Consider the following 13,604-nt stretch of genomic DNA (forward strand, 5'->3'; position numbering starts at 1 on the left):
CATAATAAAGGTCACTTTTCTGGTTATATAATAGTATGAATATATTACGTCTTAGCTCAGTAGGTCAATATCTATAATTGGGTCACACTGCCTAAGCAATGAGTATCTGTTGTCTCATATTGGGTTTGCTGTAGCCATATTGCACTTATATGAAAATTTTAAGGATTTTGAAACATTTTTTATTCCAATCAATTTTCTTTACTTATTTGTTTCACATATCAAAAAGAATATTGCAATTTTTACAAACAAACGATAATTACAATTTACATGTAATATTCAAATACTTTTACCTGTGTAAAAGAGAGGCAAATAATACCAAAGATTCGGATTCACAAGTTGAAACAAACTGACAATGTAATGGCAAAGAAGAAAGCCATAAAAAACACAAACAACAGTACACAATGCACAACGTAGAAAAATATTTTTAGCAACACAAACTGCACTAAAACCTAGGGTTTTCTCAGATTCCTGGAAAGGGTAAGCAGGTCATGCTTCACTTGGGGTACCCATTGTGTTGCTAATATGTATATGTAAGTACAGAACTGATGATAAGTGACTTTGTCATATTTTATTATTTTTTTGTAGGAGTTTATGTTAGAACTAACCCAACACCAGGAAAGCATTGTTCATGTTGTCAAGGAAGGCAATGACCTCATCAGTGAAAAGAAGGTCACTGAGGATGAAGAAAAGGAAATCCAAATACAGATGGGACTCCTGAGAAATAGATGGGAAGACTTAAGACAAAAAACTATTGAGAGACAAAGCAGGTATTGCCATGTTCCAAATAATACTAGATAATAACAAGCTGTCCAACATTACAACTATATTTGTATTAAAACACAGATTATTATGTCATCCTATAGAAATACACAGTGTTGAAACCATAAAAAAATCTTAAGTGTATTAGTTGTTGAGAAAAGTTTCACCATACTTAATACATCTTGTATATTACACTATGCAGCAAAACGTACCATTACATGAGGAATAACAAATTACAAGGTTTTGACTAATTTTCTTAAAATAAAAGTGTGCTACTATTCTTACAAAAATGTTTCTGTTTCCTTGGGAAGAATGAAAAAAAACTTAATTTGAATTCGCCTTTAGTAATACCATTGTATACCATGAAAAAAAATCCCATTTTATACAAAATCTAAAAATAGATCCTTACATATAGATCCATGTTTGAATACTGAAAGTCGTCACGTAATACTAATGATAAGAGGTTATACACATGAACATAAATATTTACATGCAATGAATAATTCCTTTTTCTTCAATGTCAAAGTTATTTCTAAAATATGGCTTCAAATTCTTCACTAAAAAAAGTGCTAGACACATTTTTTAAATCCCTGGAATCACGCAATATAAATATAAATAATATAAGACTCCATTTTGTTGGTGATGGGATTATAGGATGGAAATATTTATGGAAAATTCCCTCTATACGAAACAACCCCAGGTAAGATGGCTGTTTTGTCATTCAAGAATAAGTATTAAAGATTTTGATGGTTTGACAGGGCGATTCATAACTGGCGTTATGGGCATGAGCCTCTCTTAAAATTTGCAAAGTATGGGTTATCCTCAGCAAGATATCTACATTTTCTCTAGTGTAGAAGAATATTTTGCACTTCAAACACTGGTCTAATTTTAAGACATGATTTCAACATAAAGAAATACAATACATCTTGTATTCTAATGCAATTTGGATGTAACAATTTTTTTCATTGGCTAACAGTTGCCGTCAAATCCACAGTTGACCAGGCGTAACTAAGGAGAGACCCGCCATTTTGAATTGATGAAACAACAAATGTTCGATTATTACTATATAATCAAAAATAAAACAACACCTACCTCGAATTTGCCGTTTTAATGTAATTTTATCCAAATTTGAAGCGTACAGGTAACGAAATAACCTCCAGTTTGTAAGTTTTCGTTTGTATGACGTCACGTTTAGCCATGACGTCTTTGTGCCAAAATTATTCATGAAGTTTCGCGGATTTTTTTTTATTTGACAAATTTAGACATTTTTTCAAGTTTTATCGTATTTTTTTCTTTTTGTAATGCATTAGAATCGGAATAACAGTACTGTAGTTGAAGAGTTGCCACCGTCAATTTTGATTTGACGGTCGCAAATCTCCGTTTTACTGTCTCCGCTCCGCGTCGCCAGTAAAACTGCATTTGCGACCGTCAAATCTACAATTGACGGTGGCAACTCTTGAACTACAGTACTGTTATTCCTTAAATATTATCTCCTTATAAAGGATGGATGCCTTATGAGATATCTTAGATGCTATAAATGAAAACTTAATTACAACTTTGAAAAGTTAAATGATATATTAGTAGTTGACATTTCTCATAAAAAATCATGACTTCATATTGTGTAAACTTATAAGTTAATATGCCAAAAATTGATTTCTATTATAAACCTTTTAATAATGGGAAACAAATTACAGACCTGATAGACAGCTATTGACCCTATAAATAGATTTTTAACTCAATTAAACAGGTGTAATACAGTATCACTAATCAATCAGATATTGTTTATTTTTTGCTATTATTAAATTTGCCATTGAAGTGCCAAGGTGCAAATATGATGAATGAGATGTTTTTGTAATCATTGAAGAAAAGAATTACTGAAGATTAAGAGATAATCTTTGTAGATTTATGGTTCATATAACCAGTTAATCCTGTTATTATTACAGTTAAATCAGCTTTCATATATTGTTGAGATTTTTTGGTATGCTTTTGTTAACATTATCCTCATTTAACACCATTGAACTCAAATAGTTTGACATTAAAGGTTAATTTTTGAAGATAAATCATACATAAAAATACCTTAAAAGGATATCATTTATTGTCATCATTTACTGACATCTATAAATTAATTATGCTAATCATTGGTGGATTAATTGTTGTCTTAGTTTGGTTTAGTTTCTTTTATCATATTTGATTTAATTAAATGTTGATGTTTTCAAAAATTAAACATAGAAAAACAAAGGATATGTGGGTATCCATCCATCACTCAAAATCGGCTAATGCACAACAAAAAAACCTACAAAAAGCAAAAATATAATTTTCTTGATGTTCTTCATCTCAAAGTCACAGTGAAACCTCAACACAGAGCAAAACAACTTTTCCACCTACTGTTTTATTTGTAAACAAACCTAGCTTTGCCATTATAATAATTTGGAGTACGATTCTTATAATTAGATCAGAATTCTACCAATCAAAATACTCTAGAATTCTAGTAAAGTTAGATGACCAAGAGCCCTGTAATACTACAAATTTTGTCTTTTTTTTCCAGTTTACAGAAACTTCTTATGACCTTACAACAAAAGCAGCTTGATGAACTGGCAGAATGGATGACCAATATGGAGGACCAAATACAAACCCAAGGTCCAATGGGATCTGATCTGCCAGAAATTAAACAACAAATTGAAAAACATAAGGTTAGTAGGTGAAAGACTAACAGCAAGGAAAGCTAAAAAGCAGATTACATACTAATAACCAAAAAATTAGTCACAAGGTCAGATAGGTTCAGATTGACCAACTTTCAAATCCTGTAAAATGTAAATTAAGATATAACAAGGACATAAATGATCTGCATTGGATAAAAATCAATATCATGCAAGTACATGTATACATTGATATGTATAAGAGATTGATTTTGGAACATATACAATACAAAATAAAAGATGAATTTTGTTCTGTTTTGTAGGGTTCTTATAACAACATAATCCTAAAAAAGTTACAGATTTTTCATTGAAATTTTGTTCAACCCGAAATTTATTGATATGTATGTGTCTCATTCTAAAAGATATTACACACAATAGTGCTGCAAAACCTGGAAGGCTTATACCCCGTACTAAGATTTTGGTTTTGACACTAATATCAAAATGAAAATTTAGAGAAGCCTATAAAATATTGCTACATGTTATACAAGAGATGGGGAAAACCATTTCCAAAACAAGAAAAGACCCACTCAAATATGGTTAAATTCAGCATAGGAAAACAGTGAAGATCTAAAATATATATTGAATAAGAAATTGTACAAGCAGTAATATTTTTATTATGTCAGTTTAGATTTTATAAGAACATTTAGTACAATAAGTGTTATAGACAACCCATTCATATCAATTGGTTAAAGTAAACTGTTATAATTTTGACAATTGATAACAAAATTTGAATTTGACTAACATTTAAAACTATTTTTGTGCTTAATTAAATTATTTAAACATTTAATGAATTTTGTCAGTACCCAATTATCTCCCTTGTTTTTCAGAACTTACAAGAAGAATTAGATGTGCAGCAACAGAAAGTTGACAGTTTACATGACATGGTGGTCATTGTAGATGACAACAATACAGAATCAGGTCAGTAATGGCATTCAGGATAAAAAAAACAATTAGTATATATAAAAATAAGATGTGGTATGATTGCCAATGAGACGCTCAAACAAAGACCAAATGACATAGCAGACATGTGACAGAGTTGTCAAGCCACAACTGGAGATTTGGAAATTTTCAGCTGGAGTTTGGGCCTCATAACTGGAGATTTTTTATCGACATTTTTATCTACGTACGCAATGTTTTTTTGGTGTTTATTCTGCATATTTTCCTTTTTTGTTAATGATTCTATAACTCCATAGCCATTTTTACTTGATAGAAATAGAAGATAAGGGGTTTTTAAATATTAATTTATTATATGTAAAGTTCAAGATAAAGTGATCAGCCATCATATATAGTTGGTAAAAAGTATCTCTGCTTAAACTACATTGTCAATTTTGGTACCACTACTGAACAGTGGTGTTGCATTGATTGAGTTGTGAGCTTTCTGGTGGGTTTGCCGTCTCCATATGTGAGGTCAAGTCATTAGGGTCACCATAGTCAGCTTTGCAACAAGTGTAGTAGGCATATATATCATATTTGAGATCATGAAGACATTTGTCTTTGATGTTCAGTAATATAACTGGTCATAACTGTTCAACTGTTCAATGTTTTTAACTGCATCACATCAAAGTCGTTGTTTTTACAACTTTTAAAAATTAATCCATTGTCGGTATTTCACTCTTAATCATCCAGGCATGTGTCTTAAACATGCTAGTTGATCACCAGGTAATTGCCAATACTCTTTTATTGCTGTATATACAGTCTAATCCTTAACACCTTCATAGATAACTGGAGGCTATTTACCTTTTGACATCAAAACAATTGAAGGAAACTTCCGTTTTTCTCGGTCACTTTTCCGATATCAATTTCGAGTTTCTCGGACTTTTTCTCTGTCAGTAACAATTTTGTAAACAAAAATTTCTACTGAAAATTTTTTTGAGGTTGACATTTTCAAAAAGCGGAAGATTTCAAATTTAAACGGGAGGGACGGAAGAGGGTCTTAAAAGCGGGAGATTTTGACTCCCGCCAAAAGAATCACATGTATGACATAGAAGGTTAGAACTTTACCTGCCAACTTATTAGGATTACTCCATGACAGGTGCTGACCTAACTTTTGAATTCATCCACTTGATAAACTGAATACATGTACTATTATTCAAAAGATACATGTACTATAATTCAAAAGATGCATTTAAGGAGTTAAAATGATATTTTAGATCATAGTTACTCATTCAAAACCATAGAAAAATCTGCATTTTGCATTTCAGCTTGTGAAGCTATGGAAACACAACTTCAACATTTAGGCAAGAGATGGGCATCAATTTGTACATGGACAGAACAACAGTGGCTCCTCCTGCAGGATGTTCTGCTCAAACTACAACATTTCTCTGATGAACAAACAAAGTTCTCTGATTGGCTATCTCAGAAAGAGGCTATCTTACAAAAATTCCAGCAGTATGATTTAAATGATTCAGATATGATGATAACACAAGTAAAAGATTTGAAGGTAAAAGGCTAATGCTTGGTATAAATATATTGACAACTATTATGTGTAACCATGCTGAAATGAGCATCTAGCATGGCATGAAACTTATTTGAAAGAATCACTGAAATCATTTATTTTGTATTCATATTTATCATATACCGTGACTGCTGTTTTCAATAAATTAGCAGCATTTTCACAGAATAAAATTATAACAATAGTCAAGGATGCAATATCACAAATCAAAATCATTCACATTATTTTGATACTTGAGAGGGGAGTTGGTTTTTCCGGGTTATTGGGATGTGGCCTTTGGCATTTATCTCCGTCCTCTTTTATTTGTATCAGTCTTGGGTCTACCAGAAGGGATAGAATTCCTGTTCATTCTAAATTTTTTTTACTGTATGATTAAGAATAAGTTACCAATTCCTGTAGGCTTTGTGTATTCAAGGTAGAGAAGCCTAGCGCTAAAGTTTGTAAGACTCTTGTATTCTGGACATGTTTAAAATGGTTATTTGTTTCGGTACTTATACATTCTTGGCCTTTATACATTCAGCTTTGAGCAATTCTGATAAATGTAGACTTAGAAAAGTGTTTTGAATGCTTGAAATTATTTAACATGTTTTCATTTATTTTTTTTCCAAGAATATATAAATGATAAAAAGGTTTTTTTTTTTTTACAGCAAATAGAAACTGATATGGTAGAACAAGTGCGAAGATTTGATGAGTTGACAGAATGTGGTCAGGATATTGTACAGTGTGTAGACAATGACGAAGCAGTACAGAAAATTACCTCCCAATTAGAGAGCTTTCAGGAAAGATGGGAGTCAATTGTACAGCAGATGGAAAAATTAAGTAAAAAGGTCAGTACAGAGTTATCTTCCATTGATTTAGATTTGAATTACATACTTGTAACACCAACATTTTTTCATTAGATGGTGTTAAGCTTGGTATTTGCTTTATGATTGAATGCATTTAATCGTGTAGACCGAATTTAGCAGTAATCATACAATTTGGTTATCACATAGCAACATTCTGTATTGTTATGTAAATTGCTCACTGTTCATTTAAAAAAATCTGGGGACCAAAAGTTTTTTTGTAAATGACGTCATTAAACAATCAGTTTTTACTGTGATGTTATAAAATAAGAATTGTGACATAGAAAATGTACAGGATATTACACAAATTTGTAAGACATCAGACTAAACTGTTCAAAATTTTGAAAAATATAAACAGAATACTGGTCAGTTGGGAAATTCAAATGAGGATTATTCGCTTATTTAGGGATCAAGAAAAATTAGCATATCTCTTTACGAAAATCAATTATGAGGATGTGCAGTTCAAGGTATTGGAAATCAGTAAAAAATATTGTGTCCTAATTATTGCAAAATAAACTCCAGGAAAAAATTATCCCCCATTACAGTTTGACATTGTGTGATATTTATTTTCAGATTTCTGAATCAGGGATAGAATTTAGTAAGATATCCAAAGAAATGATTACTGAGTTCTCTGATGAAGGTAAATTAAGATCTCCAACAAGTTCTTCTGCAAAGAAAAGAAAAATAGACAGTATCAACAAGACAGAGTTTGAAAATGAACTTAAAAAACTACTAGAATGGTTTGATAAGACAGAATCTTCTCTTCAAATGCTCATTGCTGATGATGTATCGCCACAGGACCAGTTTACTGAAGAGGAACAACTGGTTCTTGTTCAGGTAAAAATAGATAAGTTGTTGAACAAAGATTTTCCGGGGATTTTGATTAGTATTAATTTTCTACTGAAATCATAAAGATATTTACTAATTTTTGATTGAACATGGCCAATTCATTTTTGCTTTCTCTAGAGTGTGGATCTACTTTCTAGATAATCTATTTCAAGACAATTATTTTTTATTTAGTCATGAAATGTTGGAAGCATAAATATATTGTGTCATAATTTTGATTATATGTATCTTGTTTATATAAAATGTTCAGGAAAAAATACATTACAAAATGAGTCTTTATACAGGGAGAGGGAGGCAGGTTTGAAAGATATGTTTTTATGGCAAAGAGTATACAACTGATTTTCAACTTCCTCAGATTAAAAATCTTATTGATTTTAATATTTTTATTTTAAGGATACAGAGAATGATATAAGAACACATAAAATGGACTACAATAAAACAGTAAGGTTGGGGAAGACTGTTATATCAGAACTTAAAGTTGGTAAGTGGTAATAGGTATTAGCAATTAGATATTTACCTGGTACTTTATTACTCATACAATTAAAGATTTTGATCATTATTGAAGGCCATACAACCTTTGAAGTTTAAAAATTTCTTAAAAATGTACTTTTTTGTAAAGTTTATTGTTTAACATTTGAAGCAGATTTCAGTAAATAATACTGGTTATTAACTTGAGTTATTTAATTTGAACATAATGATGAATGAACCATTTTCATTCATTATGAAACCTAAATATTTTCCTTGATAGTTTTTATTACAAAGATGCAAAGGAATACAATCATTTAAACATTTGATATTGTTTTTTAGCTGGGGAATCCTATGCCAATTTTACGAAGGTGATCACAGATCTGGAGAATAGATGGGAACGTTTACATCACCTACTATCGGATACCCAGAACAAAGTGGATTTAAATATAGAAACAAAGAAACTTTATAATGAGTTGAATACCCTGAAAGAATTAATTCAAAGTTATGAAAAGTGGGCAAATACAGTGGAATCTGTGGCAGAGGAAGCTGGTGAAATATCCAAACAGATAGATCAGTGCAGAGTAAGTTATTTTACTGTAATGGTAATCTTTTCCTTCAGTGCTTTTACTTAATACATGTAAAAAAAATAATTAGAACCTCAACATTGCTAGCGGTAGCATTTTATTATAAAAATGGACCTTTTCACAAACCAGGTGAATAAAATCGATTGCATTAGGTCAGATAAACTACCCTTCTTTAAAAGTACACTAGTCCGACAGATAATGTAAATTCAGAAATTATTGCGTGCATTTATTATTGCGATTTTGTCATTTTTACTCAAATCAATTTTAATTTTTTTTTTTGAGAAAAATCCCGTTTTATTCATACAAAATATTTCAAAATGAGAGTATAAATTATTGCGTTTACAACTCTGTCACATTTTTCGCAATAATAAAAACCTCGCATTAATTTCTGAATTTGCAGTAACCAATCTATCTGGGCTAGGCTTCTTCATTAGGAGGGTAGTATACCTTCCCTTATAATGACTTCACGGTTCAGCTAGCAAGCAAACTAACCAAAGATATTACCTTTGCCTACATACTCAAAGGAATCTGCTGTAAAACTTTTATATCTTCACAATTTACAATAAATTCTATATGTAATCTTAACACAATTCTGAACTTCTTGCCTTTTTGATTGTTTTCTAAAAAATATAGGAAATAGTGGCCACTGATTTTAAAAGAGTAGGACTAACCTCGGTAAAATCATAGAAATTAACTTTATATTTGTTCATTAAAACACAATCACCTTGCTTTGCTGCACTTAAATTTTGGAGTGATTACCTCCCCTTACTTTTACATTTAAAAGTCACTGCCCATCATCTTGTTTTAATCTGAAAATACTCAAAATTAGTAATGTTAAAAAATGGAATGATAATTTAATCAAGGTGATGTGATTAACAGGATAATGTGAGTTAATATTGGATATATTCTGTGTTTTAGGTAAAATTAAAAGCAATGAAATCCAATGAAGATCGAGTTGAAAGAATAAACAGCCAGGCAGCAAAACTTGTCAAAAGATCACCATCATCAGATAAAATAAGATCAGAAATCAAAACCTTCACAGAAAGATGGGAGACAACTTTCGACAAAATAAGTAAGTCTTGATTTTGATGTGGATTAAGTTTGCATGATTTCACAGCTTGCACAATGTTGGATTACTTCCCCTGCCCTCATATTTTATTATTTTTCATCATTCATATGTCACCATGACCGCTATTTTTTGAATCCTGTTTAAAATAGCAAATATAAAGCTGGAAACCCTAAATACTTTTTTTTTTAGATATTCACCAATCACTACCTATTGATTGTCAGTGCTATTATTTCAGATTTTGGACTATTTGTGTTTGAATGCTTGGATTTTTCTTTTAAAATATTTTGTTTTGTAAGTGTAGGTATTTTTACATGTTACAATATTTTTATGATATATCAAACATTGAACTTTTTGTAATTCTCCTTATAAAAACTCTTGCTTTGAATTCTCCAACCTCGGAAAAATATATATCTGTCTTCAAGATACTTTTATATAAAACTATTATTGTGGGGTTAAAACCAGACTGCTTGGCTACTGTTCTATCTTTTTCAACTACAAGCATTTTTGAATGTTCTGTGAAAGGTGATCGATCTACCGTTTATTTGAGAGAGTTTATATAAACTGAGGAAGGCCAATGGCTGAAAGACTTGAAACATGATTTTTATACTATAAAATATAATCTCTTAGGAACTTTTACACAAGGATCGATAACAATTTCTCTCAACTATATCTTATAAAAATTGAGGAAAATTTAGAACTACTCCTATTTATCTGTATCAGAAAAATGTATAACGTGACGGTACCCAAATTGCACCTATTTTGACAGTTTTTTAACCTACGTTTTTTTATGATCAAGAAAAAAATGTCCGTACTGTGTTTATTTTGTAGCCCTATTCTTCTTTATTGTATAGGTACACCAATTTAATTATCAATCCATATTGAGTCATAAAAAAATGGGTTTGAATCAACCTCCAAACTATCCATGATTCTGTAATGAGAAGTACCCAAATTGCATCCATGCTTAAATGCACATCGTCAAAAGTCTAATAACAGAGCTTTTGTTTAATTTCTTAAAATATTTTGAACAATTGGATATTAGTCCATGCTTACTCTTCATATGTTACGAAATGAATACTTATAATACATTGTATTTGGTAATTTTAAAAAGATGACGTTTTGATGACATCGCATGGTGACGTTTTCGTACATTTTGCTTTTTCATTAAACAGTCCATCTGTTAATAAATACTGTGAACGTTTTGTGTTTATCTAAATATGTGTACCTATGTTGAAAGACGTGCATAGTATCAAATCATAAAAATACAAATTGTTTAGTCTCTAGGAAATCTTGTAAGATTTCTGTGGCTTTTTTTTCTAAACAGGTGCAATTTGGGTACTCTGTGCAATTTGGGTACCCTTACGTTACTTTTGAAAATAATATTTAAATCTTAATTTTTGTCCTAAAAGAGATCTTTGAGCAGTCTCTCTAATATAAGAAACATCTAGTCTCCCATTATCTGTAAGCTGGGAAAAAGTGTATATTTTATGTTTTCCTTGTAATAATACCATACCCGTAGCCAGGGGGGTTCGGAGGGGTTCGGACGAACCATCCTTTGAAAACAAATAAGCACTGTTAAAGTCAATGATCTGTTTGAATTGTGACTGTTAAAGTCGAGTTTGTGAGTCAAACTAACCCCCCTTTGAAATTCCTGGCTACGGGCCTTGATACTATGACATTAGCCAACCTGTTGGAATGCTAACAATGAACTTGTTTGCCAATGACGTTATTGTCCTATTATCACCCAGTCGATGACCAGTTCACCTGATTTATAGATGGGCTAAATTCTACAAATATCTCTTCTGTTTTCATTACATATGTCTGCCAATTACTGATATTGGATGATCTATAGTTTTAATGCCAAAAAATCGCAATCTTATATACAAAGGTGTTTTCATGGTGTTGACCTAGTTGTAGTTCTTTGTATGATAATTTAATGTGTTAGGGACACATGTTATTTTTTAAGAAGGAATTAATCATGAGAGAGGTTAGTTTTCCACAGCACATTTATGAGAATATAAATGAAAAAGCCATTTAAAGCCCTGAAATAAAATAGATTTGTTTATTTAATCAAATACATGTATGAATTTTATAATTAGGTTAACAAATGTGAAAAACCAACTTAAATGATAATTATTTTACTAAGCTCAGCCCATTATTGGGTATAAGTAATTAAAACATTACCTTGTTAAATATGTTATTTCTACTTGAAGGGGGATAACTCTTTAATATTTTCTCATTGTTGTCTAACTAAATTTATTGCTTACACACATAGGATAAAAAAGTCCTTTCACATATGTTTATGGTTTTTTGTACATTGTTTGTATTTGTTGCATTTAAAAAATCTCTATGCAAAAGAATAAATATTTTTATTGAGAAAAAGTATGACTGCTGAATCTCAAATAAAAGATGAAGACTCCATATCATTGGTGTGATACATATCATTTTTACTCATATTTATCTGAGTTAATACCTGTTTGATTTTTGCTTTTACAGCTTGTTGTGAAAGTGAGTAAATTCACTCCGTGTTGTGACTCACTGTATTGCATGTGAGCATGTAAACTTAGTGTACATATATGTATTTGTTGTTTTAATGTACAGATTGTGAATTTAATCATTGTATACATATTATTCATGTATATATATATTTATCACTGGAGTGAGACATGATATATAAACTTTATTAATAGTTCATAAGCTCTCAAATGAAAAGGTCATAATTACAACTTTTACAACATACCAATTCCATTTTTAAAAGGGGGTCCGCTGCGACCAACCATATGTCCCCATTTAAAAGCAATGGTCGTCCAACTCCACAGAGCCTTTAAGACAACTACTGGTATCTACTAGAGACCAAATGACATAAAAGTCAGCAATCTTTACCAGAGTTTTCAGCACATCTTCCATAATGACAGCAGTAGGATATTTTAATATCAATGTCACTGACTGACATTTTTCTAATACTATGGATGAACTCTGACCTTTGTGTTTGTCATAAAAACCTTTTAGTTTCATATCATGTAAAACTTACGTGTTGTCTGTAAGCTGCATGTGGATTGTATCTATGTATTTCTTTGTGACTGAGTAAGCAGAATCCATATAGAAAATAACATTTAATCTAACAATTTATCTTCAAAAAAATATGTCCACTGGTACAGTTGGCCCTGTGAATTGGTATAAGAAGGTTAAAGTTTTAGATGTAACTTGCAGGATATTAAAATGAACTAGATAGGATAGCATAAGAATCATTATGAATAAACAGCAAAATATATCATGTGCCTTTCTGATACCTATGTGTAAAAGTAGTTTTGAAACCATATCATGCTTTACCTTAGTTTCTTCAAAGCAACTCAAGAAAATACAGCTATAAATCGGAATACAATCATCTATTGTGTAAATGGGCTGTGTTATTCAGTAAGAGAATTTGGGACCTGGAACAGTATAAGGCAACAACGGCAATAAGAAGCAAAGTGTTTATTGTCAGAGCTGTGGTTTAAAATAGTGTTGTCAACGGTTAACCGGTTAACCGGTTAACCGGTCGAACGACCGAATACCGAATACCAAAAACGCTAACCGGTTAACCGGACTTTTTTCAATTTTTATAGTTTTGATATAAATTTGCATGGAAATCACTAAATAGTTATCTTTTATTTAAAAATTGTCGTCGTGGTTATTAATTTGACAGATCAATTGTCCAGTATATTGATTACTATTGTTGATCCTAAATACATAAATTAATTACAGCTCGGGGCAGGACCTTAAAGAAACATGATTGGTAAACACGTTTTTTTAACAATAAGTTTAAATCAGAGATGCGATTAAATTTTACTAATTAGTTCATTATTTCGTTTTTGATCTAGTATTGTGTAAACAAACATCTAAATGTGTAAT

General features: G+C 30.9%; 1 protein-coding gene across 4 annotated transcripts in view; it reads left to right on the top strand.

Moving 5' to 3' along the window:
• Nucleotides 1-13,604, top strand: part of LOC134687435 (dystrophin-like) — a 201,749-nt gene that overhangs the window by 62,120 nt on the left and 126,025 nt on the right. For all 4 annotated transcript variants that reach the window (XM_063547729.1, XM_063547730.1, XM_063547731.1 and 1 more), the window contains 9 exons: nt 586-767; nt 3,305-3,449; nt 4,283-4,373; nt 5,657-5,895; nt 6,555-6,734; nt 7,323-7,586; nt 7,989-8,076; nt 8,403-8,644; nt 9,566-9,719. In XM_063547729.1, coding sequence (XP_063403799.1) covers nt 586-767; nt 3,305-3,449; nt 4,283-4,373; nt 5,657-5,895; nt 6,555-6,734; nt 7,323-7,586; nt 7,989-8,076; nt 8,403-8,644; nt 9,566-9,719 — 1,585 coding nt within the window. The remainder of the gene's footprint in view (nt 1-585; nt 768-3,304; nt 3,450-4,282; nt 4,374-5,656; nt 5,896-6,554; nt 6,735-7,322; nt 7,587-7,988; nt 8,077-8,402; nt 8,645-9,565; nt 9,720-13,604) is intronic.

The sequence above is a fragment of the Mytilus trossulus genome, chromosome 10, assembly GCF_036588685.1.
Source record: "Mytilus trossulus isolate FHL-02 chromosome 10, PNRI_Mtr1.1.1.hap1, whole genome shotgun sequence".
In the NCBI taxonomy this organism is placed as follows: domain Eukaryota; kingdom Metazoa; phylum Mollusca; class Bivalvia; order Mytilida; family Mytilidae; genus Mytilus; species Mytilus trossulus.